The sequence below is a fragment of the Doryrhamphus excisus genome, chromosome 2, assembly GCF_030265055.1.
Source record: "Doryrhamphus excisus isolate RoL2022-K1 chromosome 2, RoL_Dexc_1.0, whole genome shotgun sequence".
NCBI lineage: Eukaryota > Metazoa > Chordata > Actinopteri > Syngnathiformes > Syngnathidae > Doryrhamphus > Doryrhamphus excisus.
The window spans coordinates 29,641,147-29,669,134 of NC_080467.1; the positions used below are offsets into that span (position 1 = coordinate 29,641,147).

General features: G+C 37.7%; 2 protein-coding genes across 3 annotated transcripts; one reads left to right on the forward strand and one right to left on the reverse strand.

Annotated features, from left to right (window-relative positions):
• Positions 1 to 10,452: 10,452 nt before the first annotated feature.
• Positions 10,453 to 19,657, reverse strand: ubl3b (ubiquitin-like 3b). Of its 2 annotated transcripts, XM_058060737.1 has the most exons (7): positions 19,502 to 19,657; positions 18,490 to 18,666; positions 15,916 to 16,027; positions 13,164 to 13,272; positions 12,996 to 13,082; positions 12,811 to 12,888; positions 10,453 to 11,206 (listed from the first exon to the last, which is right to left on the reverse strand). In XM_058060737.1, exons 3-7 carry the CDS (start codon positions 15,940 to 15,942, stop codon positions 11,154 to 11,156), a joined length of 354 nt encoding a protein of 117 aa, XP_057916720.1. In that variant the 5' UTR covers positions 15,943 to 16,027; positions 18,490 to 18,666; positions 19,502 to 19,657; the 3' UTR covers positions 10,453 to 11,153. The 2 variants fall into 2 exon arrangements, with proteins under 2 accessions (XP_057916720.1, XP_057916709.1); XM_058060726.1 differs by lacking the exons at positions 18,490 to 18,666; positions 19,502 to 19,657 and adding an exon at positions 16,489 to 16,655.
• foxo4 (forkhead box O4) lies at positions 19,153 to 26,664 on the forward strand. The gene is made up of 3 exons (XM_058060693.1): positions 19,153 to 20,788; positions 21,484 to 22,941; positions 24,401 to 26,664. The coding sequence occupies exons 1-2, from the start codon at positions 20,348 to 20,350 to the stop codon at positions 22,927 to 22,929; spliced, it is 1,887 nt and encodes a 628-aa protein (XP_057916676.1). The 5' UTR covers positions 19,153 to 20,347; the 3' UTR covers positions 22,930 to 22,941; positions 24,401 to 26,664.
• Positions 26,665 to 27,988: the final 1,324 nt, after the last annotated feature.

A 27,988-nucleotide genomic window follows, 5' to 3' on the forward strand; every position in this document is an offset into this window, starting at 1 on the left:
TGTCAGAGATTTTTTGTATAAAAAACAAAACAAATTTTTTTTTTTAATCAAAAATATTAAAAAATATTCAGTCTGTTCTCTATTCTTTTATTGTTAGAACCTTATGCCACAAAATAAAGGAAAATATTTATTTTAACATCTATTCTTGCCCTAAAATTTGTCAGAAATGTTTTTTTAAATCAATAAAAAATATTAAATTATTTAGTATTTAGAGGGGTGCTTAAGAACATTTTGTTTCCCCCTAAAATGTATAAAAAACAAAACAATTTTTTTTTAATCAATAAAAAATATCAAATTATTTAGTATTTACATATTACAAATATTTACATTTTTTTGGGAATTAAATACCGTATTTTCCGTAATATAAGTCACACTTTTTTCATAGGTTGGCTGTTCCTGCGACTTATACTCCAGAGCGACTTATAAATGAAAAAAAGTGTTTATGTTCCATAAACACCGGACACCTTTTGTGTTCATGTTTATTTTTTGTGTAGCCGAATTAGCATTGTGTTAGCATATCTTACATCTATTCAGCCTGTTCTCTATTCTTTTATTGTTAGAACCTTATAAGGAAATAAGGAAAATGGACACATTTATGATTTTAAATTAATAACAGGTGATGTGAATATTTATTTTAACACATATTCTTGCCCTAAAATTTATCAGAATTTTTTTGTAAAAAAAAAATATTTTTTAAATCAATAAAAAATATTAAATTATTTAGTATTTAGAGGGGGGCTTAAGAACATTTTGTTGCCCCCTAAAATGGGCCTAATGACACCTTTTCTGTTCATGTTTATTTTTTGTGTAGCTGAATTAGCATTGTGTTAGCATATCTTACACCTATTCAGCCTGTTCTCTATTCTTTTATTGTTAGAACCTTACGCCACAAAATAAAGAAAAATGGACAGATTTATGATTATAAATTAATAACAGGTGATGTGAATATTTATTTTAACACATATTCTTGCCCTAAAATTTGTCAGAAATTTTTTTTGTAAAAAAAAAATCCATAATTTAAAAAAAAAAAATCAATAAAAAAATATTAAATTATTTAGTATTTAGAGGGGGGCTTAAGAACATTTTGTTTCCCCCTAAAATGGGCCTAATGACACCTTTTGTGTTCATGTTTATTTTTTGTGTAGCCGAATTAGCATTGTGTTAGCATATCTTACACCTATTCAGCCTGTTCTCTATTCTTTTATTGTTAGAACCTTACACCACAAAATAAAGGAAAATGGACAGATTTATGATTATAAATTAATAACAGGTGATGTGAATATTTATTTTAAAACCTATTCTTGCCCTAAAATTTATCAGAATTTTTTTGTAAAAAAAAAAAAAAATTTAAATCAATAAAAAATATTAAATTATTTAGTATTCAGAGGGGGGCTTAAGAACATTTTGTTTCCCCCTAAAATGGGCCTAATGACACCTTTTGTGTTCATGTTTATTTTTTGTGTAGCCGAATTAGCATTGTGTTAGCATATCTTACACCTATTCATCCTGTTCTCTATTCTTTTATTGTTAGAACTCGCCTTCCAAGAAGATGTAATGTCGGTTTGGGTGAAGTAGTTTAGAAAATAAATTACAAAAACATTAAAAAATGCGACTTATGTATGTTTTTTTTCTACCTACTTATGTATTTTTGGCATTGTGCGACTTATACTGCGGAGCGACTTACAGAAACCACGTCTATCTGGGTCAGTGTTTTTTTTTTTTTTTTTTAAGTTATTCACCACCTTTTTAAGTTGAGCAAGTGAAAAAGTAGCCGAGCATGCTAACATGACAGCTGCATGGAAAATGAAGCATAAAAAGCGGAGAACGTGGCTTCTCCCTCCACATTCCTTCCATCATCAGGAACGCGCTGAGGTTTGGCTGCACATCTTTTTTTTTTTTTTTTTTTTTTCATACCTCCAGGCCTTTCCCTTCTCCGTGGATGAGCTTGTGGGTTTTATGGCTAAAAAGGACCATCATGGTTGCTTGATTACAGATTTGAAGGAGATCCAGGAAATGTAAACACCAGGGAAAAACCAGCACCCACAAAAGGGGGAGGGGGGGGGGGCACACATGGCGTCCCGAAGAGTCTGATGCCAAACCAAAGCAGTCGTACAGTAAATACTGTAGTAGGGAGTTAAACCTTGCTTTGCTTTAAAAAAATAATTTTTATGATACTTTTTAATTTTTATGATACTAAACAAAATTTTAAAAAATCAATAAAAAATATCAAATTATTCAGGGGGCCTGCTTTTGCCCTATAATATGACATTTTTCTGAGATTTTTTTGTAAAAAAAAAGAAAACAATAAAAAATATTTAAAACATCAATAAAAAATATATTTTTTTGTAAAAGAAAATCAATACAAAATAAAAACAAAATTTTAAAAAATCAATACAAAATATCAAATTATTTAGGGGGCCTGCTTTTGCCCTATAATATGACATTTTTCTGAGATTTTTTTGTAAAAAAAAATCAATAAAAAAATATTTTAAACATCAATAAAAAAAATTTTTTTTTGTAAAAAAAATCTATACAAAATAAAAACAAAATTTTAAAAAATCAATAAAAAAATATCAAATTATTTAGGGAGCCAGCTTTTGCCCTATAATATGACATTTTTCTGAGATTTTTTTGTAAAAAAAAATCAATAACAAATATTTAAAACATCAATAAAAAAATATTTATTTTTGTAAAAAAAAAAACAACACAAAATAAAAACAAAATAAAAAAATCAATACAAAATATCAAATTATTTAGGTGGGCTTACAAACATTTTATGGGGACTGCTTTTGCCCTATTATATGAAATTTGTCACAGATTTTTTTTGTAAAAAAAATCAATGAAAAAATCAATTTTAAAAAATCAATAAAAAATATCAAATTATTTAGGAGGGCTTACAAACATTTTAGGGGGACTGCCTTTGCCCTATTATATGAAATTTGTCAGAGATTTTTTTTGTAAAAAATCAATTTAAAAAATCAATAAAAATATCAATTTATTTAGGAGGGCTTACAAACATTTTAGGGGGCCTGTTTCTGCCTTATTAAATGAAATTTGTCAGAGTTTTTTTAAATTAAAAAAATCAATAAAAAATATCAAATTATTTAGGAGGGCTTACGAACATTTTAGGGGGACTGCTTTTGCCTTATTATATGAAATTTGAGATTTTGTTGTAAAAAAAATCAAAAATTTGTTTAAAAAATCTACAAAAAATATGAAATTATTTAAGAACATTTTAGGGGGACTGCTTTTGCCCTATTATATGAAATTTGAGATTCTTTTGGTAAAAAAAAAATCAAAAATTTGTTTAAAAAATCTACAAAAAATATGAAATTATTTAAGAACATTTTAGGGGGGCTTCAGCTGACATTTGCACTCCATAAGGTCAACAGTGACAAGGTACAATGTTGTGTTTTCACCACTAGGGGAGCTCTTAGCAATGAAAACACTCTATACTCCAATACTGTAGTCGTCGTGAAGATTTAAAAAGAGTGTGAAAGCCATAAAAGTGAGAAATATTTTGCAGGGGGGGTTTATTCCCGTGCCCCCCCTGCACGTAGTGTCGAATGCGATGTGTGTGTTTGACGGACTTGGCAGTGTTGAAGGACTGTCGGCTTAAAGAGCGCTGCCTTCAACAACTCGCTGGCCTTTCTTCACCCACAACAAACACGGCAAGGACACGCCGAACCCTGGTTTGAACCCGAGCCACGCCGCCATTACTGGATGTCCTCTGGCATTAGCATCCGTTTGACGTCTCGCCAGCACACACACACACACACACACACACACACACACACACACACACACACACACATAACCTCTCAAAGAATGTGTTCCTAGCAAACAGACGTGCACCAAACTGCCACAAAAGATCCTTCACATTCACGGTTTGATGCCGCTGACAAAGCCAAGTCGTCGTGTCACATGATCCCGTACATTTATGATGAGAATTCATAAATAATTCATAATTAGGAAAGCAGGAAGTGAACAAATGTAACAGTTACTGATTGTAAACATCTTAAATTAAATATATTTTTAAAATTAATTTAAAAAAAGTTAAATTATATTAGGAAAGCAGGAAGTGAACAAATGTAAGTTACTGATAGAAAAAATTAAAATTAATAAAAAAAACCTTAAATGATTTTAGGAAAGCAGGAAGTGAACAAATGTAACAGTTACTGATTGTAAGAATTAAAATAAATTTAAAAAAATGATATTAGGAAAGCAGGAAGTGAACAAATGTAACAATTAATGATTGTAAAATTTTAATACATTTTTTAAAATTAATTTAAAAAAAGTTAAATGATATTAGGAAAGCAGGAAGTGAACAAATGTAACAGTTACTGATTGTAAAAATAAAAAATTAAATTAATTTTTTAAAATTAATTTTAAAAACGTTAAATGATATCAGGAAAGCAGGAAGTGAACAAATGTAACAGTTACTGATTGTAAAAATTAATAAAAAAACTTAAATGATATGAGGAAAGCAGGAAGTGAACAAATGTAACAGTTACTGATTGTAAAAATTTAAAATAATTTTTTTAATTAATTTTAAAAAAGTTAAATTATATTAGGAAAGCAGGAAGTGAACAAATGTAACAGTTACTGATTGTAAAAATTTTAAATATTTTTTTTAATTAATTTAAAAAAAGTTAAATTATATTAGGAAAGCGGGAAGTGAACAAATGTAACAGTTACTGATTGTAAAAATTTAAATTAATAAAAAACTTAAATGATATTAGGAAAGCAGGAAGTGAACAAATGTAACAGTTACTGATTGTAAAAATTAAAATGAATTAAAAAAAAAACTTAAATGATATTAGGAAAGCAGGAAGTGAACAAATGTAAGAGTTAGTGATTGTAAAAGTACCAGATGGAGGGGTAGGATTTAATAAGCTTTGCTTCTTCCTACTCCTTTTGGACATGTGGAACTGGGACCTGATTATGGGATGCACTCAATTGGAATCTGATGCATGTTTAAATGAAATTCAACCATTACCATTACCATTACCATTACCATTACCAAGGACTGCAGGGTAGAAAAAAGGCCACTAGTTTCTCCATCACCAATTCTTAATTCCTGTGCCAAGTCCACGTCCAACACTGCCATCATTCGATACCGTGTCATTGAGCTACACGGGGGTGTCACATTCACGGCGAGCGGAGCGGAGCGGCGGCACGGGAAAGGGCGATTCCAAGGTGTGAACGGCCTAAATACGCACCCCAGTGGCCGCCTTTGAAGTTAAAAGCCACGCGGCTTGTTTAGCGGAGGCCCGGGTATCTTAATCCCCAGCACCCTCGGATTCCCCCCGCCATGGGATCCCATTAGCCCGGATAAAAGCTGTAACATATTCCGGAGAGGCTGACCTCCATCTGATCCCTCGCTAACTGGAATTACCGCCCCCCCCGACTCCAACTGGCAGGGAAGCGTCGGGTCGTCTTAATGAACAACACGCAGCAACACGTGCGATCCAGGACGTTGAGCAAGATCATGCAGATGGAACGAGGACGCCGTCCAACATGTCAGAGATGTCCGCGCTTTGGAAAACAAAGTCCCTCTTAAACTGTCTTGGGGGCGAGAGGCGGGGTCCACACTGGTAGACTGGTGGCCAGCCAATCACAGGGCACATATAGACAAACAACCATTCACACTCACATTCATACCTATGGACAATATGGAGTCGCTAATTAGCATTAGCACCTAGCATGTTTTTGGAAGGGGGGGGGCAGAGATGGCCGAGGGTGGGATTGAACTCGGGGTCGCTTTTCCAATAATAATATATTAAAATATTTTTATTAAAATATTATTTATTTATTTTAAATATTTTATTTTCCTATATAATAAAATCATAAATATTTCAATGTTATTCTCGTGAATATAGGAGAAAAGAAAGAACGTAACTTTATGATAATTTATGATAACATAATTTGGTGTGACTAAATATGGAATTTTATGTAATTTGGAAAAAATATGGAATTTTATGTAATTTGGAAAAAATATGGAATTTTAAGTAATTTGGAAAAATATGGAATTTTATGTAATTTGGAAAAAATATGGAATTTTATGGACATTTCAAAATGCTTAAAGTCTATTTCGGATATAAAATCTAAATCAGGTGCACGGTCTAGTTGTCACTTTGAAATATTACTATTATGACTTTATTACAAGTTGCACGGTGGTCGAGTGGTTAGCGCAGATCTAGGAAAATAGTAATGTCTGATGCCGGCCCGCCATGAGTTTTCTATGTTTTCCACTTTCGCCTGGTGAACTTTTACTGTGACTTCCAAAGGAATGCACACACGGCAAAATCCGCCGCGCTGTGGTGCATTGCAGTGCACGCCACTTCCTGTTTTGGATGTGCCTAATGAAGTGTCCACTGTGTGGCTTACCTGAACATCCAGAAGCGGTCATCCTCATCCAAGCGTGTGTTCACAGCTGCTTTTCATATCTGCCAGATAAGAAAGATGAGGGGGGGGGTCAATCTTAACTCCCTGATGACATAAGAATTCTTGAATAAATCGAACACAGACACACACGAGCGTTGAACATGTTTTTAAGTCCAGCTTTATTCTGTTATGACTACAAGAGCGCATTTAAGAAGATTTATGCTTCTAATGCACTTTTGTGACGCTCAAGGAGCCGTAGGTTTGACACCGTCCATGTGAATACCATATGAATATCATATTTGAACATTCTTGGCTTGTATAACCGACCGCACTTGGCATTGAAGGAACACTTGGACAACGTATCAGCTTATTCGTCACTCAGGATAGTATGTTGGAGCCTATCCCAGTTCGGAGGTATACATACACCCTGGTCACCAGCCAATCACGGCGCTTCTGTTTATGGTAATGGTTTAATTTCGTTTGAACATGCATCAGATTCCAATTGAATGCATCCCATAATCAGTTCCCAGTTCCACATGTCCAAAAGGAGTAGGAAGAAGCAAAGCTTATTAAATCCTACCCCTCCATCTGGTACTTTTACAATCACTAACTGTTACATTTGTTCACTTCCTGCTTTCATTATATCATTTAAGTTTTTTATTTTAATTTTTACAATCAGTAACTGTTACATTTGTTCACTTCCTGCTTTCCTAATATCATTTTTTAATTAATTTTAATTTTTACAATCTATAACTGTTACATTTGTTCACTTCCTGCTTTCATTATATCATTTAAGTTTTTTTTATTAATTTTAATTTTTACAATTAGTAACTGTTACATTTGTTCACTTCCTGCTTTCCTAATAGCATTAAAAAAAATTTAATTAATTTTAATTTTTACAATCAGTAACTGTTACATTTGTTCACTTCCTGCTTTCCTAATATCATTAATTTTTTTTATTAATTTTAATTTTTACAATCAGTAACTGTTACATTTGTTCACTTCCTGCTTTCCTAATATCATTTAATTTTTTTTTATTAATTTTAATTTTTACAATCAGTAACTGTTACATTTGTTCACTTCCTGCTTTCAGTATATCATTTAAATTTTTTTTATTGATTTTAATTTTTACAATCAGTAACTGTTACATTTGTTCACTTCCTGCTTTCCTAATATCATTTACGTTTTTTTATTAATTTTAATTTTTACAATCAGTAACTGTTACATTTGTTCACTTCCTGCTTTCAGTATATCATTTAATTTTTTTTAATTGATTTTAATTTTTACAATCAGTAACTGTTACATTTGTTCACTTCCTGCTTTCCTAATATTAAATTTTTAAAATTATTTTTAATTTTTACAATCAATAACTGTTACATTTGTTCACTTCCTGCTTTCCTAATATCATTTTTTAATTACTTTTTTTTTAATTTTTGCATAAGACACCCAAGCAATATGACAGATTGTGCCAGGTTGCGTAATGTGGCGGTAGTTGCAGGTCAGTCGTTTTAGGGAAAAGGGTGGATTTTGGATCACTCCAGTGTAGACATCTCAGCCTGGCTTCTCCGACCTTATCTTAACATGTAATGTCCCTCTGATATACTCCTTCCTGATCCTATCCATCATGGTCACTCCCAACAAGAACCTCAGCATCCTGACACTAGACCAAACAACATGGCCGGTCTCACCACAGTTTTCATTTTAGCTGAAATTCTTCTATGACATGACCTAGAAGAACTTCTGGATGCTCCTCATGTGCTACCAGAGCCCAAAGTGGCCTCAGCACCAAGCCAGCAGTGAGTATTGCTTGGACTGCTGGCGGCCACTTAAAACAAAAAGTCCGTACGCGTGCTTTCAGTCATGTGGTCCATCTGCTCGCGGTCAGGCCAAGTCGTAAAAATGTCAACATGTCGTTGAAAAGACATGTGATCATCTCCTGAGGTTCTGCTGCACGTTTGCACACTGAAGCTCTTTAAAAAAACAGGAAATGTGAAGTGTGGAAAGAAAAATAGCTGCGCAAGGTAAAGTGATCAAGCTAAAATCAGGATGCGGATCAAAAAGATCCGTTGTGGCGACTCTGGAATCAGGAAAAATATGGACATGATGGTGCAGATGAACAAGCGTTCAAGTTAGAGTCAAGTGTCTGGCCTGATGTCCTCGGAGGAACGAAGAACATCCAAATGTCAACATGCCAGCATTCCTTCCACTGCATTCGTATCCAGGAATAAATAAAAGAAGGAATTTGTGTTGTTGGATGTTTTATATACTGGGGTCCACTGCCCCCTTGTGGCACACATGGAAAGCTACACTTCAGCTTTTATGAACTGGGACACACATTTTGCTATGCTCATTTAATCACACGCCACATTTTTAAATATTTTTTTACACAATTTTATTGAAGTCAATTTTATATATTTTTTTATTTCTATACTTAAGTCAATTTAACATTTGTTCAATTATTTTTTGCACTTTTAAAGTCAATTTTATTTGTATTTAAGTTTAATTTGAATACTTTCTACACTTCAGTATTTTTTATAATTAATCATTAATTAAACGCTTAATTAATACAATAATTATTTAATTAGTAATTATTTTAATAATCATTTTTAATCCGTTTTTTGTACTTTACTTTTTCCACTTCAGTATTTTTTATAAAAAATAATTAAACACTTAATACAATAATTAATTTGTAATTATTTGAATCATAATTTAAAATTTTGTTTTACTTTTAATTTATATTTTTAATTTATTTTTGACCATCAGTTTTATATATTTTTGTGCTTTAATTGATGCATTTATTTTCATTTGCTTGCTTTTAAGTCAAAGCAAACAAATTTATGTTATTTAAATTTGCCAATGTCATCTTTTAAAATTAATTAAAATTAATTAAAATTAATTAAAATTACAATTTTGAATTAACATGAGGCCGCTGTGAGGAAATGATGACATCACACTTTAAAATAATAATAATTATACAAAATAAGCATTAAAATAATAAATTATTAATGAATGAATTAATGAATAATAATAATTAAAATAATAAAAAAAACTTCCATGACACAAGATTACCCGTACTGTGTGAGTGAGCAAATCAAGCGCTCCTTTTTTTCTCCTCCATGTGACATTGACGTCCTGTCGTAACGACCCTTAATTAACCTTATTTTTAAAATTCACGTTCCCGGGAAGAGTTTTTGCGGGCTAGTTGAACCCAGCACACAAAAAAACTTAGTCGCCTGCAACGCCGGTGCCGTGGCATTAGAAGAAAATTTTAAAATGTGTCATTTTGTCAATAAAAAGTCATCAGACCCAAAGTCATCAAAATTGTGACTCAAGTCCTGACGATTGTACCACCTTCTTCCACAATATGTTCCACTTCCTGTTCTATGGTTATCATCACACCATTCAAAAACCATCTTTTTCCAGAATGTATACTTCAGAAGAGACACGGAATTGAAAAAAAGCAACTTCTTAAAATGAAATTGATGAATTGTGCTCATGTGTGAGGGATTTATTTCAAACAGAAATGTATTGTTATTCACATTTCTATACAATAAAATATGGAGGTCATTTTAATACCTGGAACAAGTTGACACTAAAAAGTCAACCGTGTGAAAGACAGCCTGTTATCGGGTTAAAAAAAAAAACGAGTCAGCACAATCGAGCCGCCATTTTTTTTTACCGCAACACAAGCTAAAAATGGTGGCCTTATTTCAAGATGTATTCCTTTATGATACAAGCGTTGATATAGACCACGTTGCATGTTAGTTTGTACATTTATTCATACCGACTAAACTTCATAGCAGGGACACGGAGACAAAACAAAGGACACTCAAAAAGTTTTCCCACCCACCCACCCTCAAGTAGTCGCCATCATTATCAATCAATCAATCACACACACACACAGAAATTGGAACAAATACCTATACACAAGATAAAAATGTATATATTTCAATTTCAATATTAATGATATTACTGGATTCCACAATAAAAGGCAAACGAGAAGTAAAGACAGCATTCAAATGAAAAAGGAGGTCAAACCGCTGAAATTCCTTTTTTTTTTTTAAAAAAAAACAAACAAAAAAACTCTTCTTCATGCGAATAGAAGGAGCTTCCGCCGCCATTTTCAGCTTTGTAAGCGACTGGCCTAACGCGACGCTTTTGTGTTCCCTTTTCTTTCCCGAACGTCATTCCCGATTGGTCCGAATAAACAAATACGCGACGTCATTTCATGGCACGGACGCCGCCGGTGACGCAGAGGCAGAAACGTGGGTTGAAGACAATGGCACAATTTCTCTTTGACTTCTTCTTACCGAGAAGAAATATAAGATCCGTTCAGGATGAGGATGATGATGATGAAGAGGAGAAGGAGGAACACCAACGCACGCTTGCCTTTAAAACGTGTTAAGTGCATGAAGGGGTTAAGAGCGTTCAGGTGGATGTCTCCTCCATCCATAAAAAGCATCCTGGTTCCTTTCAGGCAGAAGCGGATATGCGGCATGGCGAAGGTTTGGAAAATCTTTAAAAATGTGTCCAGCAGTTCGACACGGGCACAGTTGATGATGATGATGATGATCAAGTGTTAAGCGTGTGGATACGTTGGCACAAAAAAAAAAAAAAAAAGTTCAACCAAAACATCAACGAGAAGAGAATTCCAGTGATTTAGTCCACGGCTGACATGACGACCAGCATGAGGAAAAGTGTGTGTGTGTGTGTGTGTGTGTGTGTGTGGTAGATAGATAGATAAGGGAATAGGAAGGGTTGTTTCCTTACAAGAGGAGACAGCAATTGCTCTCTGTGGTTTTTTCTCTGTTTCGTTGACCTACAGAGAGTATAGAGCAAATAGCATAGAGTATAGAGAACATAGCATAGAGTATAGAGCATAGAGAACATAGCATAGAGTATAGAAAACATAGCATAGAGCATAGAAAATAGAGCATAGAGAATAGAGAACAGAATGTGGAATTAATTGTTTTGACGAATCCTCCCTTGAAGCAATTCCGGCAAAATGGAGCAGGCGCTATTTAGCCGTCTAAAGTTTGATATCACAACCACGGGATGTTGACTACAGCCGGTGTGTGTCCAAACTTTTTTTCTAGCGAGGGACACAATTTCTGCTATTTTTAAATGGTCAGACCCCTATTATGAAGCATTACCGCTGTCATGCTAGCATGCTAACATTAGCATAGTTGCATTTTTAAGACACTTTTGCGCTAGGTGTTAACGTACTAAGATTAGCATGGTAGAATTGCTGGCATGGATATGCTAGCATTTTTTTGCAATGTTCGTGAATATGAACATATAGCAAAGAGTGCTATCATGCTAGGTGTTAGGATGCAGTGTTAGCATGTTATTGTAGCATGCTAACAGAATTATAGCGACATTTGTAGCATTTTCAAGCAAATGTTTATGAACATATAGCAAAGAGTGCTATCGTGCTAGGTGTTAGGATACAGTGTTAGCATGTTATTTTAGCATGCTAACAGAATTATAGTGACATTTGTAGCATTTTCAAGCAAATGTTTATGAACATATAGCAAACAGTGCTATCGTGCGAGTTGTTAGGATGCAACGTTAGCATGTTATTTTAGCATGCTAACAGAATTATAGTGACATTTTTAGCATTTTCAAACCAATGTTTATGAATATGAACATATAGCAAACAGTGCTATTGTGCAAGTTGTTAGGATGCAACGTTAGCATGTTATTTTAGCATGCTAACAGAATTATAGTGACATTTGTAGCATTTTCAAGCAAATGTTTATGAACATATAGCAAAGAGTGCTATCGTGCAAGTTGTTAGGATGCAGTGTTAGCATGTTATTTTAGCATGCTAACAGAATTATAGTGACATTTGTAGCATTTTCAAGCAAATGTTTATGAACATATAGCAAAGAGTGCTATCGTGCTAGGTGTTAGGATGCAACCTTAGCATGTTATTATAGCATGCTAACAGTATTATAGTGACATTTTTAGCATTTTCAAACAAATATTTATGAATATGAACATATAGCAAACAGTACTATCGTGCAAGTTGTTAGGATGCAGTGTTAGCATGTTATTTTAGCATGCTAACAGAATTATAGTGACATTTTTAGCATTTTCAAACAAATGTTTATGAATATGAACATATAGCAAACAGTGCTATTGTGCTAGGATGCAATGTTAGCATGTTATTTTAGCATGCTAACAGAATTATAGTGACATTTGTAGCATTTTCAAACAAATGTTTATGAATAGGAACATTTAGCAAACAGTGCTACCATGCTAGGTGTTAGGATGCAATGTAAGCCTGTTATTATTAGCATGCTAACAGTTAATTTGACAATTTTTTTGACAATGCATGGATCACAAATAATAATAATATAGCATAAAAATGGCGTCATCACTCGTGTGTAGTGATGTCATTTGTGTATTTGTGCTCACCGTGAGAGTTGGGCTCCGGAAGAGTCTCCCTGGCAACCAGGTGCATGACTGTGGTTCGGCCCGGGGGCAACTTCAGAGCTGCGGAGACGGAATCAAGACATTGTAACGTTGTGCTCTTCCAGCTAATTAGAGAAGAAACACGTGATGCTTGCAATCAAGAAGACACAAAGTGTTTGGAGGCCCACCTCCAAGGGTCACATTGCCGTGAAGGAAGCGTCCCTGGAAGATGAGGCGGAGTATGCTGGGGCTGCTGACCCGCTCCTCCTCCCAACCTGGCGGTCGCAGACACACAAACATAACATGAGGAGCTAGATCAACTCGTGTAAACGTGTAGAACGGTAACGCGAGCTCACCCGTGGGCCAGTTGTCAAATACGTGCTTGGCGATGTCCGTGGCGGAGTCGTTTGGCGAGAAAGTGAAGTCCTGTGTTTTCCCGCTGACCAGGATGAGGCGGAGGTGCACCTGAAAGAGTCAAGATAAGTAGAATGCGGTCACGGTGGAATCCCTACTCTTACTCTAACCTGCTCGGACATGACACGACACGTGGAGGAGGGGGGGGGGGGGAATTCCAGCCTAATGAGATTTACATCCACGTTCCCTCGCAAAGTGAGGACCGTTTGCCAGACGACATACAGACCGGGGCGGGGTCTGAAGGCCGGCGAGCTCCCGCCGCTCCGGGCTGTCGGCCTAATGCGATAACCCCGGGTGTCCCAGACAGCTCTGGGCCATGCTATTAAATTTGCATGGGCAGTGTGGAGCTAAGCGGGAAGGGGCGTGGGGGGGGGGATCTTTGAGGGGGAACCACCACCGGGAAACTCCTATGAAAACCAAGAACTACAAATAGAAACGGGACTCCTTGTCCAACATCTTCTAAAAGGAAACGATGGAAAACTTTGCACTTTTCATCAGTAAATCCACATCAGATTTAAACCCACCGGGACCAGAACCTGATACAAAACACAACAAAGCTATCCACCCATCTTCTGCTTATCCTGGTTTGGGTCGGATGGGGATGGGGGCAGTAGACTAAGCAGGGAAGCCCAGACTTTGCTCTTCGTCCAGCTTCGCCTCAGTTTCCTCATCAACACAACAAAAGGATGCAGAATGCGCATCACTGTCGACACCTCCCCAATGTGCGTGTCCATTTTCATGTTCCAACCTTCCCGCATCCCCGACCCGGAGGTGGAAACTCCAACTTGGAGGTGTACAGTCAATATAAATATGAAAAGATTCCCCTGAACTTAGCATTTTGGTACCTCCATCAATGCTAACCTTTGGTCTTTCAAAGCTGGGTTCAAGTGCTTCCTGTAAGGAAATACACATCATGTGCACCCCCAGAAATAATTGAGGATCAGCAGATACGTAAAGGAACCTCCTACGTTGTTGAAGGTTCCCTTCTTTTGTTCTAAAGGTGAACTTGAAGAGAGAACAAAGAGACTTAACCACGAGGTGTGACGTCAAGGCGGCACCCATCCTGCTCTCTGATCTGTTTACAAATACCACGCTGCCGGACCCCCGCCCTGCCCCACACTCCCCCCCCCCCCCCCCCCCCCCCCCCCCCCGCTGAACCGAATAACCTCAAAGTGGGGTTACATACCCATGTCATATTAACAAGCCTTTCATCCCCGTCGAATGAAAACAACCTCCAATCTGCCCGCTTTCTCATGGCAACATCTTCCAGGGCGCGTCCGCGGGGTTCGCCAATCCGAAGGCCGACGTCAAAACAACTTAGCTTCTGCTCCCTTATGAATCGATGCGCATGGATTTTGCAGTACAACAATTTAGGATTAAGGATTCCGGTGTACGGATTCACTTTCTTAACGCCGATATTCAATATACTGTACACAAGTACCTATTTTGCCAAAAGCTGCACTTTAATTACATTATTATTACATTATTACACCCACAAAGTAAATGATATTAATTTTCAAAATGTATTATAAGTATATATTGTGACTGCTAGCAATATCACAGTGTCGCCCCCCATGTGTGTTACTAATTTGTTCCAGAAAAAAATATAAAAAAAATACAAAAATATACAAGAACCAAACAATGTAAATCCAATTCATCCATTCCGGACACCCAAAAATATTAACAAAAAAAATAAATTTTGTAAAGAATCATAATTTCACAGGCAGACAACAATGCCAAGTAATTATAAACAATAAATGTATTAAACTTGTTCATATAAGTACTTCTCGTACACCGTTTTTATCAAAGTGCTGGCACTGGCAATGTTATTTGGCCCCATGGTGGGTTATTTAGTGGGTGCACTCAATACAAATGCAAGGATATTGATTTGGCAACACGCTTATATATATAATTTTATTTTTTTATTCTACTCTTGTTAGTTTTGAGTACCACTATACACATATTTTTCCTATTCCCTATATTAACTGTATTTATATTTTTCTTTTTTACTTTTTTTTAAATTTAATCACTACACATTTTGAACTCAAGCACATTTTTTGGTGAAGTTTAACATTTTACAAATGTATTTAAATATTACTAAAGACCGTGTTAACTTTTTGTGCTAATTGTTTATCCCGCTAAGCATTCCCATGTAGCAAATACACGGATTCTTAGCCCCATTACAAATCACATGCTGTGAATGTCATATGTATATGTTGTGAATATCTCCATTCCAAAATTCCGGGGTGGGGGCACCGGGGTCAGGACTTAATCAATGGGCGTGTAAACCTTAAAAGGAAAGTAGGGCAACGTTTTAACAGAGATTAGACAGATGGTGTTCACAGGAGTTGCGGCTACTGTCTCGGGCTAAGTGTTTATGGACATTGGTTAATCCAGCACCCCTGCCCCCCAACCACCCACCCACCGATTACTTCCTACCTCCACGGCCAAAAATGGCTTCCGTTTGTGGAAAAAGATGCTGTAATATCAGTACCATGATAACGGTATGTGGGGCTTACTGTAGATATAACAATGATGGAGGCATCAATAGCCCAATACAAAAAAAATGATTCTCGTTGTTTTCGGTGGCATTTAATTATAATTAAATTGTATTTAAATTATAATTAAATTATTATAATTTTTAATGATTTTTTAATAATTTTTATATATTTTTTTAAATAGTCTCTGACTCACCATATCAAGATCCCCGTGGGTGCTCATGGCTCAGCGAGGACAGAAGGCAGTGGACCCGGAGCAGAGAGGGCAGGACGGGGGTGCTTCAGCTGCTGGAGACGCGGCCAGAGCCCTGACACAAACAACACGACGTGAACCGCTTATAGCACATTCTGGCACCAGGACCGCACCGGATCAATTACCACGTCTTTACACGTCTTAATAGCTCGGAAAAAATCACAACCGATGAAATGAGTGTCGCTTTTGTACCTTTAAATATAACACCAATACGCTAGCAGCCTTCGAACACCCCCACCATCTTAGCAGCTAGCTACTATTAAAAGGGGTATATCATATTATCCCATGTATATTAGCCGAATTATCTGGCTTTAAATGTAAACTAAATGATGTCAATTAATTACAAGAACGACCGTGAAGAGCCAAGAGTAACTTACTCACATCGAACCCCAGCGAAAAGAGGGGGGGTTGCAAGCTAATGTTAGCATTAGCTTTTGCCAACACTGCCGCTGGCTATTAAGGAAGCTAACTGTTTAGCAAAATGTACACTCTCGTTTTCAATTCCGACGTGCTCACCTGCATTTGATGCGTATGATGGAATTGAACATTCAATAAAGCGGGGGAAATAGTCGAATCGAGGCTTTCCCAGAGGAAAACATCGAATGCAGATGGATAAGGCTTCAAAGTGGGGATCGCTGGCTAATGGACGGGAAGACGCCGGATGTCAGCTGATTGTAAACACACAAAACAGTCGCAGGGGACGCTGGGAAATGAAGTTCTACACAGCTTTTTAGCTTAAAACAGCATAAAGACACATTGGTCGGTTGTTTTCGCTAGTTTAACGTAACAATAATGGTTATGTGTTTCATTTACAACTTTAGAAGATAATTATTTTTCAAATATATCCAAGAGGGAAATCATACATGCCCTCTTTGGCGGCCTTTTACATGGACTCTTTTTTTTTAAATAGCTTTTTTACATGACTGTCACTGTAAAATGTTTAAAAATATGTGAAACTGCTTACTTTATGCACAGAAAAGTGTGACATTTATATGTTCTCCATCTACAGTATTTATTTTCATATCATATGTATGTCAGTCATGTTTTTTTCTGTTGTTGTCAACTCTAACAATGTTATTGTAGACTCAAACTGCCCAGAACCTAATAAAATAAATATGAAAATAATAAAAATATATGAAATATATATTTGATAAAAGTAATAATAGTAGTAGTAAAAGTAATAAAATATATGAAATATATACACTGAATATAAATCTACTAGAGACATATTTTTTAATAATTATTAAATCAAAGGGGTAGAATAAGTAACACACTACAATACATTCAGTTACAGTAGGAAATCTGTTAATCATCAAATGAGAGCTGTGACAGAAAAACAAAAAATAAAATTTATTATATAGTATTATTTTTTATACTTTTATTGCTTTGTTTCTTGTTTTTAATATTTTAATATCTATTTTATTATTTGATTTCTTAAATGCTCTTTTAGTTTTGGATTATTACTTTTTATTTTTACTAGTCTGTGCAGCACTTTGGAAACTCTGTTTATAAAATGTGCTATATAAATAAAGTGGATTGGATTGGATTAAAATCCTCATATATATTTCTTCATTTTTTAGACTGATTTTCTTACGTCTGGTCGACTTGGTTTTACATTTGTTGTTTTACTGTGCACCTGCTTCCTGTTTATCAGGTTCAAGAAAAAAAAAAGAAGTAGAACACACTGTTAACAGGTTAAGGCCAGGTAAACAATAACCAGCAGGCAGCAGTACACTTTGTTCCCCACATACAGTACAACTCTTATCCCGAGTTGTCAGAAACAACTCGTAAAAAATACACTGGTGTGGAAAAGTATTTGTCACTTCCTGATTTCTTGTTTTCTTTGCATGTTTGTCACACTTAAATGTTTTTTTAAAAAATGTTTTTAGATCATAAAATAAATGTAAATGTTGGTTAATGACAACACAACTGAATACAAAATGCATATTTATAAATTAACCTTATTGTTTAAGGAGATAAAGAATCCAAAGCTTAGTTATTAGCTTAGCAGCAACAACTGCAATCAAGCATCTGTGATAACTTGCAATGAGTCTCTTAAAGTGACGTGGAGGGATTTTGCCGAATTGTTGTCATTCAGCCGCAATGGAGGCTTTCCCAGCATGAAGCCTTTTTTAAGGTCGTGCCATAGCATCTCAATAGGATTCAGGTCAGGACTTGGACTAGACCGCTCTGAGGTCTTCATTTGGTTTTTCTTCAGCCATTCAGACACGGACTTGCTGGTGTGTTTTGGATCATTGTGCTGCAGCACAACCCAAGTTTGGTTGTGACCATCACACTACCACCACCATATTTTACTGTTGCTATGATGTTATTTTTACGCCAAATGTAATGGGACACACTCCTTCTAAAAAGGTCTTGGGATGATCAAGATGTTTTCTGGATAAATTGAGACAAGCATGAATGTTCTTTTTCTTCAGCAGTGGTTTTGGTCCCGGAACCAAGATCTGCGGGCCGTTTTTTTGCCCAGTGTCTTTCTCATGAGTCTTGAACACTGACCTTAACTGAGGCCTGCAGTTCTTGGGATGTTGTCGTGGGGTCTTTTGGGACCTCTTGGTCGGCCATTCCTGGGAAGGTTCACCACCGTTCCATGTTCTGACCCTAAAGCCGTATAATTGTCTGTGGAACGGTGTACCCGGGTGTACCCCTGGTATAGGCTCCAGCTCACACGAGACCCTAAAGAGGACAAGCAGTATTATAGCCAGTATTATATTAAGTCGATGGGTGGATGTGTTAGGGTTCTTTATGCTACGATAATATTGTTGAAGTTGACAATTGAATGACGGAAATAAAAAAAAATAAAGAAAAAAGTAGGAAGTAAAAAAAAAAAACTTGTGGTTAACTTCCTGGCCTTGCCGTCAAGGGATTAATTCACCATTGCTGCATCTCTGTGTGGAGTTTGTGTAATGGCAAACACCAGACAGACTACTTTAATGGTTGTACAGTGGTAAAGGAAAAAAATAATAAAAATAAAGTTCACAAGTTTTATGATTTATTATGATTAAAAACATATCTGTGTGTGTCCGTGTTCCTAATCGACCGTGTGTACCTGGAACTTAGAACAAGTATCATAAAAGTGTTACATAATGTCCTATAAACGGCAAAAACTGAGCTGTTTACGCCGCTCTTCTCATCGAACGACTCCATTTCCCAGAATGCCGCTGCACGCATGCGCAGAGCGTTTCGCTTGACAGTGGTAAACAGACGTCAGAAGGGAGTCTTCGCCTGGACTCAAAACAAAACAAAAGCAAACAACTATTAAAGACACCGAAGGAGCGGATATTCGGATCGCGGGGACGACAACAACTTTTACCCAAGTCGCCGACCACTTGAATCGGCGACTTTAAGCCAGTTCTCCGCGGCTCTCGGAGGACTTTTCGGCGCATTGTAAAAAGTCCGGAGTAGCAGGGGGAGCTTAAGCGGCTAACGCTACGGAGGGGCAACCCGTGCTTGTTTTCAAAGTGCGGCGACTTTTCGGAGCGACGTAGGCCGGAGGAGCACCCCGCTTCACCTTAACGAATCCCGGCGAAAGGCTTTCACTCGGAAGAGATTTGCTAGCAGGGCGCCGGTGGAAGCTGGATTCGGAGCTCCGGGCCTCGGCGAGGAGGCGTTTTGTAACCGCTTGTCGTGGCATCGTGTGCGGCGGCACGAGTGGAAAACATGGCAGATGGTGACACGCGCTTGGCCGCAATGTGGCGGATCGTCCACACCTAAATTGCCCTTTCACGTATTTTTTAGTCGTTTTTTTTTTGGTCAGTAAGTAATATTAATATTTTTAAAAGATATACATTGGATATTTGGAAGTTTTATCGACTTTGTGGGGCTTCTTGAACTGTCAGCGTGGAAAGTGTTAGACTTTTTTTTTTTAGTTGTTTACAAATTGAAGCGGAAGTCAGATAATCCTTTCACAACAAAATTTGCTACGGAACTACTTTTTGTAAAAAAAAAATTTTTTAAATGAATTTACAACTTTAACAATGCGGTGTTCATGTTGAGTGGATTTTTTTATCTTAATATTTTTTATTTTCAATTTAAAAGACGGCAGCCCAGATGTTGTTGCTTTTGTTTTGATTTCATCCAAACAAAAGAGCTCTCATTCCCTCCTGTATAAATCAGAAGGTTTATGATAGTTAGTATTAAGGAGATTATTTGGGTTCCCTAATCTCCAATCTGAGGATTAGCTGGAGCTGCTATTGGTGTGCACAGATTATTACGTCTTTTTTTTTCTAGGCGCCAGCGTGTGCAGCATATTGTTTTTTTTCTGCGACATCCGAGGATCGAAGAGGTTGATGTTGTTTTAAGAGGCGCTTTTTTTTTTTTTTTGGAGGGGGGCGTTGAAGTACCGAGCATCGTCACAATGGAGGAGTCACTGGTGCCACCCATCGACCCAGATTTCGAGCCGCAGAGCCGACCCCGGTCCTGCACATGGCCGCTTCCGAGGCCCGACATCTCAGCCGTGAAACAGGAGGCCCCCGACAGCACCGAGTCCACCGCTGGAACCCCGCCCAACGACGAGGACAAGCCTGAGCCGCAGCCAATCGCGTCCGAGCCGGAGAAAGCGTCGCCGGCGTCCGAGGGCGGAGCCGTCGGCGGAGTGGGCGGGGCTGCCGCCACGCCCAGAAAGGGGTCATCTCGGCGCAACGCGTGGGGCAACCAGAGCTACGCCGACCTCATCAGCCAGGCCATCGAGAACTCGCCGGAGAAGAGGCTCACTCTGGCGCAGATTTACGACTGGATGGTCAAGACGGTGCCTTACTTCAGAGATAAAGGAGACAGCAACAGCTCTGCCGGGTGGAAGGTCAGTGAACGCACCGTTGTTGACATAACATCATCTGTACGGGTACAGGTAAATGCCTTTCTGCGGCCATTTTCAGCCCGCCACAGATTAATTCTTTGTTAATGAGATGTAGAACTAGATACTGTACCATCCCTGCTCTTGAAAAAAGTTATTATTATTAATTAATTAGTATTATTAATTATTAAAAATATTAATTAATTATAACAAATTTTTATTAATTATTTTTTTATCAATTATTAAAAATAGTAATTAATTGTAAAACTTTTTTATTAATTATAATTTTTTATTAATTATATATTTTTATTAATTATAATTTTTTTATTAATTATATTTTTTTATTAATTAATTTTTTTATTAATTATAACTAATTATTAATTAATTATAATTAATAAAATATTATTTAATAAAAAATAATTAAATATTAATTAATTATAATTTAAATTATAAAATATTATGAATTAATTCTAATTATTAATTAAGTATGTAGTCAGTTGTTTGATGGCTTCAGCCAAATTAGCGACGTAGCGCTTAGCAAAGCCATCAAACAGTCGACCTTTTTTTCTACATGACTAGCCATGACAAGTGAACGCATCTTCCCGCTCACTTAGTCGGAATAGCAAAGATGTCCGCCATTGCCCATTGATTTATTAACCTTACTAGCCTTCTCCCCCCCCCCCCCCATCTCTTAATCGTAGAACTCCATCCGCCACAATCTATCGCTGCACAACAAATTTCTGAGGGTCCACAATGAGTCGACGGGAAAGAGTTCCTGGTGGATGCTCAACCCCGAGGGAGGGAAAACGGGCAAAGCCCCCCGCCGCCGAGCTGCTTCCATGGACAACAGCAGCAAGCTGCTAAAGAGCCGCATGCGGGCCAAGCAGACCAAGAAGCAGGCGGGCGCCGGGGCCGCCGGGGCCCTGCAGGGCGACGGCAACGCGGGTTCCACCGGCGCAGACAGCCCCGGTTCGTCGCAGCAGTTCCCCAAATGGGGCGTCAGCAGCAGCAGCCCCTCGTCCCGAGGGAGCCTCGACGACGGCGACATGTGGACCACATTCCGGCCGCGCACCAGCTCCAACGCCAGCACCCTGAGCGGGCGTCTGTCGCCCATCGCCCCGGGCCAGGAGGACGACGATAATCTCCCTGAAGACGGGCTTCTGGGGCGCTACGCCGCCAGCACCCTGACCCCCACTCTCACCGAGACCCTCATGGAGGAGCTGGATCTGATCGACGGTCTGACTCTGATGACCGGCCAGCAAGGGGGCGCCAGCCCCAGCACGGCACCTCCGGCACCCCCCACCCCGTTACCGTCCGCTTCCACGCTGCTGCCCCGCGGCTCCAACTTCTCCTCCTTTCACCAGCTGCAGCCGTCGCAGACGTCCCCCCTCACCGGCAACCAGGCCCCGGTGGGGGCCAACAGCAAGGAGCCCCCCGCATTCAGCAACTCCCTCTTCAACCCTCTGTCCAGCTCCAGCTCTCGTGGGTCGGGTCACTACGGCGCCCACGTGCCCTCCAGCCTCGAGGCCCTGCTCACCTCGGATTCTCCTCCTCCGAGTGACGTCCTCATGACCCAGGTGGATCCGCTCATACCCAATCCCGGCGGGGTGGGCCTCATGGGTCTGGGGTCCTCGGTGGCGGGCGTGCGGCCTAAACCCAATCAGCTGCTGCTGGGTAAGGGTCTCGAACCCAACACGGTGGCCCCCAGGAGCCTCCAGGCTCAGATGCAGCAGCACCTCCACCATCAGCACCACCAACACCAGCATCACTCTCAAATGAGCCTGGGCATGATCCTGGCCGGGATGCCCCAAGACCTGGCGCAGATGTCGGCGGTCAAAGCCCAGCACGCCGCCGTGCCGGCGGGCGGCGCTCACCACGCCGTCCCCTCGGCCGGCCCCGCTCTGCAGGGCCTGGCTCAGTTCGCCGCGCCGTCCTGCTTCCAGGCCACCCCGGACCGTCTGCCCACGGACCTGGACGTGGACATGTTCACCGAGAACCTGGACTGCGACGTGGACTACATCATCAACAGCGACCTCATGGACGCCGACGGCATCGACTTCAACTTTGACCCCATCCTGCCCGGGGGCCAGGGCTACGTGGGGCCGGCCACCACGCAAGGCTCCGCCCACAACTGGGTGCCCAGCTAAAGACTTGGCCAGGTATTCGGTCATCTACTAATGTGTCTATTTAGCCTGGGCTTATAGTTGGGGAAATACGGTAATGAAATCTTCTACTAATGTGTCTATTTAGCATGGTCTTATATTTGGGGAAATATGGTAATGAAATCATCTTCTACCAACATGTCTATTTAGCATGGTCTTATAGTTGGGGAAATACGGTAATGAAATCATCTACTAATGTGTCTATTTAGCCTGGTCTTATATTTGGGGAAATACGGTAATGAAATCATCTACTAATGTGTCTATTTAGCATGGTCTTATAGTTGGGGAAATACGGTAATGAAATCATCTACTAATGTGTCTATTCAGCCTGGTCTTATAGTTGGGGAAATACGGTAATGAAATCATCTACTAATGTGTCTATTTAGCCTGGTCTTATATTTGGGGAAATACGGTAATGAAATCTTCTAACGTGTCTATTTAGTGTGGGCTTATATTTGGGAAAATACGGTAATGAAATCTTCTAACGTGTCTATTTAGCGTGGTCTTATATTTGGGGAAATACGGTAATGAAATCATCTACTAATGTGTCTATTTAGCTTGTTCTTATATTAGGGGAAATACGGTAATGAAACCATCTTCTACTAACATGTCTATTTAGCATGGTCTTATATTTGGGGAAATATGGTAATGAAATCATCTACTACTAATGTGTCTATTTAGCGTGGTCTTATATTTGGGGAAATACGGTAATGAAATCATCTAACATGTCTATTTAGCGTGCTCTTATATTAGGGGAAATACGGTAATGAAATAATCTACTAATGTGTCTATTTAGCGTGGTCTTATAGTTGGGGAAATACGGTAATGAAATCATCTTCTAATGTGTCTATTTAGCGTGGTCTTATATTTGGGGAAATACGGTAATGAAATCTTCTACTAACGTGTCTATTTAGCGTGGTCTTATATTTGGAGAAATACGGTAATGAAATCATCTACTACTAATGTGTCTATTTAGCGTGGTCTTATATTTGGGGAAATACGGTAATGAAATCATCTAACATGTCTATTTAGCATGCTCTTATATTAGGGGAAACACGGTAATGAAATCTTCTACTAATGTGTCTATTTAGCGTGGTCTTATATTTGGGGAAATACGGTAATGAAATCATCTACTAATGTGCCTATTTAGCGTGGTCTTATAGTTGGGGAAATACGGTAATGAAATCATCTAACGTGTCTAGTATTTAGCGTGGTCTTATATTTGGGGAAATACGGTAATGAATTCATCTTCTACCAATGTGTCTATTTAGTGTGGTCTTATATTTGGGGAAATACGGTAATGAATTCATCTACTGATGTGTCTATTTAGCATGGTCTTATAGTTGGGGAAATACGGTAATGAAATCCTCTTCTACTGATGTGTCTATTTAGCGTGGTCTTATATTTGGGTCAATACGGTAATGAAACCCCATTCTCCCGACGTTGTGCGTTCCAGGACACGTCCGCCCACCCTCCCGTCTCCCCCAAAGCTGACCTCATCACCTCGGCAAAGGACAAAACCACCGGCGACGGCATTCCTTCGGCGAAATGGCGACACAAGGAAAGGCCGACGCAGTCTCCGTGTCGCCTGCCAGGACGCGGACAACGAGGAGACATGGACACCAGGACGCGCTGAAGAGTACCTTCAGCCTACTATGCACACACTTACCCCCCCCCCTCCCCCAAAAAAAACCCAGTTCTCACTGATGACTTTTTTTTTTAAGATGTTCCATCTTTGAGGGTGGCTGCGGTACGACCGTGTTTTGGTACCCTGATTTTAGATGGGCGACACCCACTCGTGGCCAGTCCCCCCCACCCATCCCCCCGCCCCCACCCATCTCACTCACCCAGGTGTGAACGGTACAAGCAAAAACAACAACAAAAAAAAAAATCATCCGTGTGGACGATCGCTAGACGCCGCCACACGTAGACTTGAACTTTTTTTGATGACGACGATACACGGGTGGCGTTCCCCTTTCCCCTCCCACTTGCCCCGCCCCCTTCCATTTGTGCTGATTCAACACTAATATTTTTTTCCAACTTCCATCATAGTTAGATTATTTTTTTTGATTTATGAAGCCTCCCTGATTTGCTGTTTAACGAATAAAATCAGGTCATGTGACTTTTTTAGGGCATTTGAGGTTAAATTGCCGACAAAACATTTTGGTTGGTTACCAAATTGGGGGGGGGGGGTTTATTCTAGCACTTGGGATAATATTTAGATTTTGAAAACATTTCCTAGAGATATGTATGTTAATGTACACGTTGCACACGCTAAGGACACGCTATGCAGATTCACGTAAAGAACTCAATGTCATCTCGAAGGACGTTTTAGACTTTTAAAAACGACAAAAAAAAGGCTTCCTGTTATGACTTTTCCGTGCTAACTTGAAAGAAATCATGAAAAAAAAAATAAAGAATATATTTGGTTATAGCTTTAATATACTAGACGATAAAAAGATGCTACATATATTACTAATTATTTTTTTTTTTTTTTTTTTTTACATTGGAAGACACATTTTTCAGATAATAGCAATTTTTCTATACTTATTTTTATAAATGCATGTAGATGGTTTTTTCTTACATAACCAAAGGAACACTAATATTTGCATTTGCATGGCATTTAGGGAGCGTCTGGGGTTGGGGGGGGCGCACGTTATTAATAATTTGTGACATTTATGGAGTTTTTTCGCCAAGGTTTTGTATTTTTCTAGCTTCTCTGCATTTCTCATCTCAAAAAAATTAATAAAAATAAAAATAAAATGAAAAAAAAAAACACACAACCGTTACCTCTCAGGATCGCTCGGAAGCAAAACAAATATGAAAAAAAAAATGTATTTATTTTCCATATTTTACATATTCTTTTGTGTCTTTTGGAAAAGCTCTCCTGCTATGCATTTCAGTACTAGCTTAGTCCACTAGGGGGGGCTGTGTGGACTGCCAATGTTAGAAAACACTAGCATGACGTTACTGTGGACAGTCCAGCTTTTCTTCTCCTTTTTTTTTTTTTTTTAATTTTTTTTTTTTTTAACGTGTATTTCATTTTCCGTCGGCCGTGTACAGTTCAATTCCCGCGATCATTTCACTGTTAAGCTTTTCAATCCAAAGAAAAAGCCCGTGTCGTTTTCCCTGCTTTGGAGTGGTGCTAGTTGATGGATATCATATTAGCATATCAATATGATGCATATCAGACTTTTTCTTGCAATTTAGTGGAAGAATATTCTTTGTTTTCCATATTTGTAGTCCCCGACTTGGGTCACTGGAAAAAATGAAATCTAAAGATCCAATCAATCAATTAATTAATTAATTTGATCCAATTCTGATGATTTCTCTCCAACTGGATGTTGTTATTATATTGACTTTTTCCCTTTTCTTATTATTTTTCTGTATATTGTTTTATTCACTGTGTGGCTTTAAGGAGTCCCGTGATATGTTTGAAATCTAACCCCCCCCAACCCCCCCCCCCCCCCTTTATTCAGTATTTTAGAACATGGCAAAGGTTGTTTATCTTGTTGTAAAATGATCCTCTAGAAGGTGGGTGACTTGCTCCTAAGACAATGATGTTCATTTTTGATTCATCTCAATACCCCCCCCCCCCCATTCTCTGACCCCCCCCCCCATTCGCTCTTTTCTTTATTTGCAAGCTAGACCTGACAAACAGTTCTAAACAGCAACTTTGAAAGTCAATAAACTGCTTTTAACCCCACTTGACTCCATCGCCTTTGTTGTTGCAAAAATATGATATTTTTAATTTTGGTACATTTACAAGAAGAAAAAAAAAATGTCTTACATTTATGAGGATGAAGTCGGAACTGTATGAGGAAAAAAAAAGTGGGAATATTACATGTCATACGTGTCCCAATGTGGCCTGCATGCTTCATAAAAGTTGGAAACTTACCAGACAAAAGTCTTACATTTATGAGAGTAAAGTTGTAAAAAATTTTTTAAAAAGTTACAATTTATGGGAAAAAAAAGTCATACATTTATGAAATTATTTTTGTAAATTTATAGATTTTTTTCCACAGCGAAAAAGCTTGTTATTTTGAGAATAAAGTCTTAAATTTGACACAATGACACATATTACGACTTTATTCTTTTAATATTATGACTTATTATCGTTAACATACTCCTTCTTTAATAGAATTTAAAAATTACAGGATTAAATTAAATTAAATTACATTACAGGACAATTAAATTTTTTTTATTGAAATTAAATTTACAACTTTTTTTCCATAGTGAAAAGTCTTGAGATGTTAAGAATAAAGTATTAAATATGACACATATTACGTTTATGACTTATCGTTAACGTACTCCTTCTTTAAAAGTACAAATTAAAAAATTACAGGAAAAAAATTGACAATTTTTTGTAAATTTACAACTTTTTTCCACAGTGAAAAGTCTTAAGATTTTGAGAATAAAGTATTAAATTTTACACAATGACACATATTACGTGTATGACTTATTATCGTTAACTCACTCATTCTTTAAAAGTAAAAATTAAAAAATTACAAGAAAAAATTTGACTATTTTTTGTAAATTTACAACTTTTTTCCCCACAGAGAAAAGTCTCGATATTTTGAAAACAGTCTTAAATTTGACACAATGACACATATTATGACTTTATTCTTGTAATATTATGACTTATTATCGTTAACGTACTCCTTCTTTAAAATAATTAAAAAATTACAGGAAAAAATTTGACTACTTTTTGTAAATTTACAACTTTTTTCCACAGTGAAAAGTCTTAAGATTTTGAGAATAAAGTATTAAATTTTACACAATGACACATATTACGTTTATGACTTATCGTTAATGTACTCTTTCTTTAAAAGTACTAATTAAAAAATTACAGGGAAAAAAAATATGACTATTTTTGTAAATTGAAAAACTTTTTTCCAACACTGAAAAATCAGAAATTTTGTGAATAAAGTCAGAAATTTGCTCTATTTTCCCACTTTATTCTTCACGTAATATTAATACTTTTCCCTAATAAAATTACTACTTTTTTAAAACATAAAAAAAAAGAATAGACTCACAATTTTTA

Coding starts and splice junctions, on each gene's coding strand:
- foxo4 (XM_058060693.1), top strand. CDS start 20,348: ATGGAGGAGTCACTGGTGCCACCCATCGACCCAGATTTCGAGCCGCAG. Junction 20,789..21,483: donor ACAGCTCTGCCGGGTGGAAG/GTCAGTGAACGC, acceptor TCTTAATCGTAG/AACTCCATCCGCCACAATCT.
- ubl3b (XM_058060737.1), bottom strand. CDS start 15,942: ATGAGCACCCACGGGGATCTTGATATG. Junction 13,273..15,915: donor CCCACGGGGATCTTGATATG/GTGAGTCAGAGA, acceptor TGACTCTTTCAG/GTGCACCTCCGCCTCATCCT. Junction 11,207..12,810: donor TCCGGAGCCCAACTCTCACG/GTGAGCACAAAT, acceptor TACTCTCTGTAG/GTCAACGAAACAGAGAAAAA.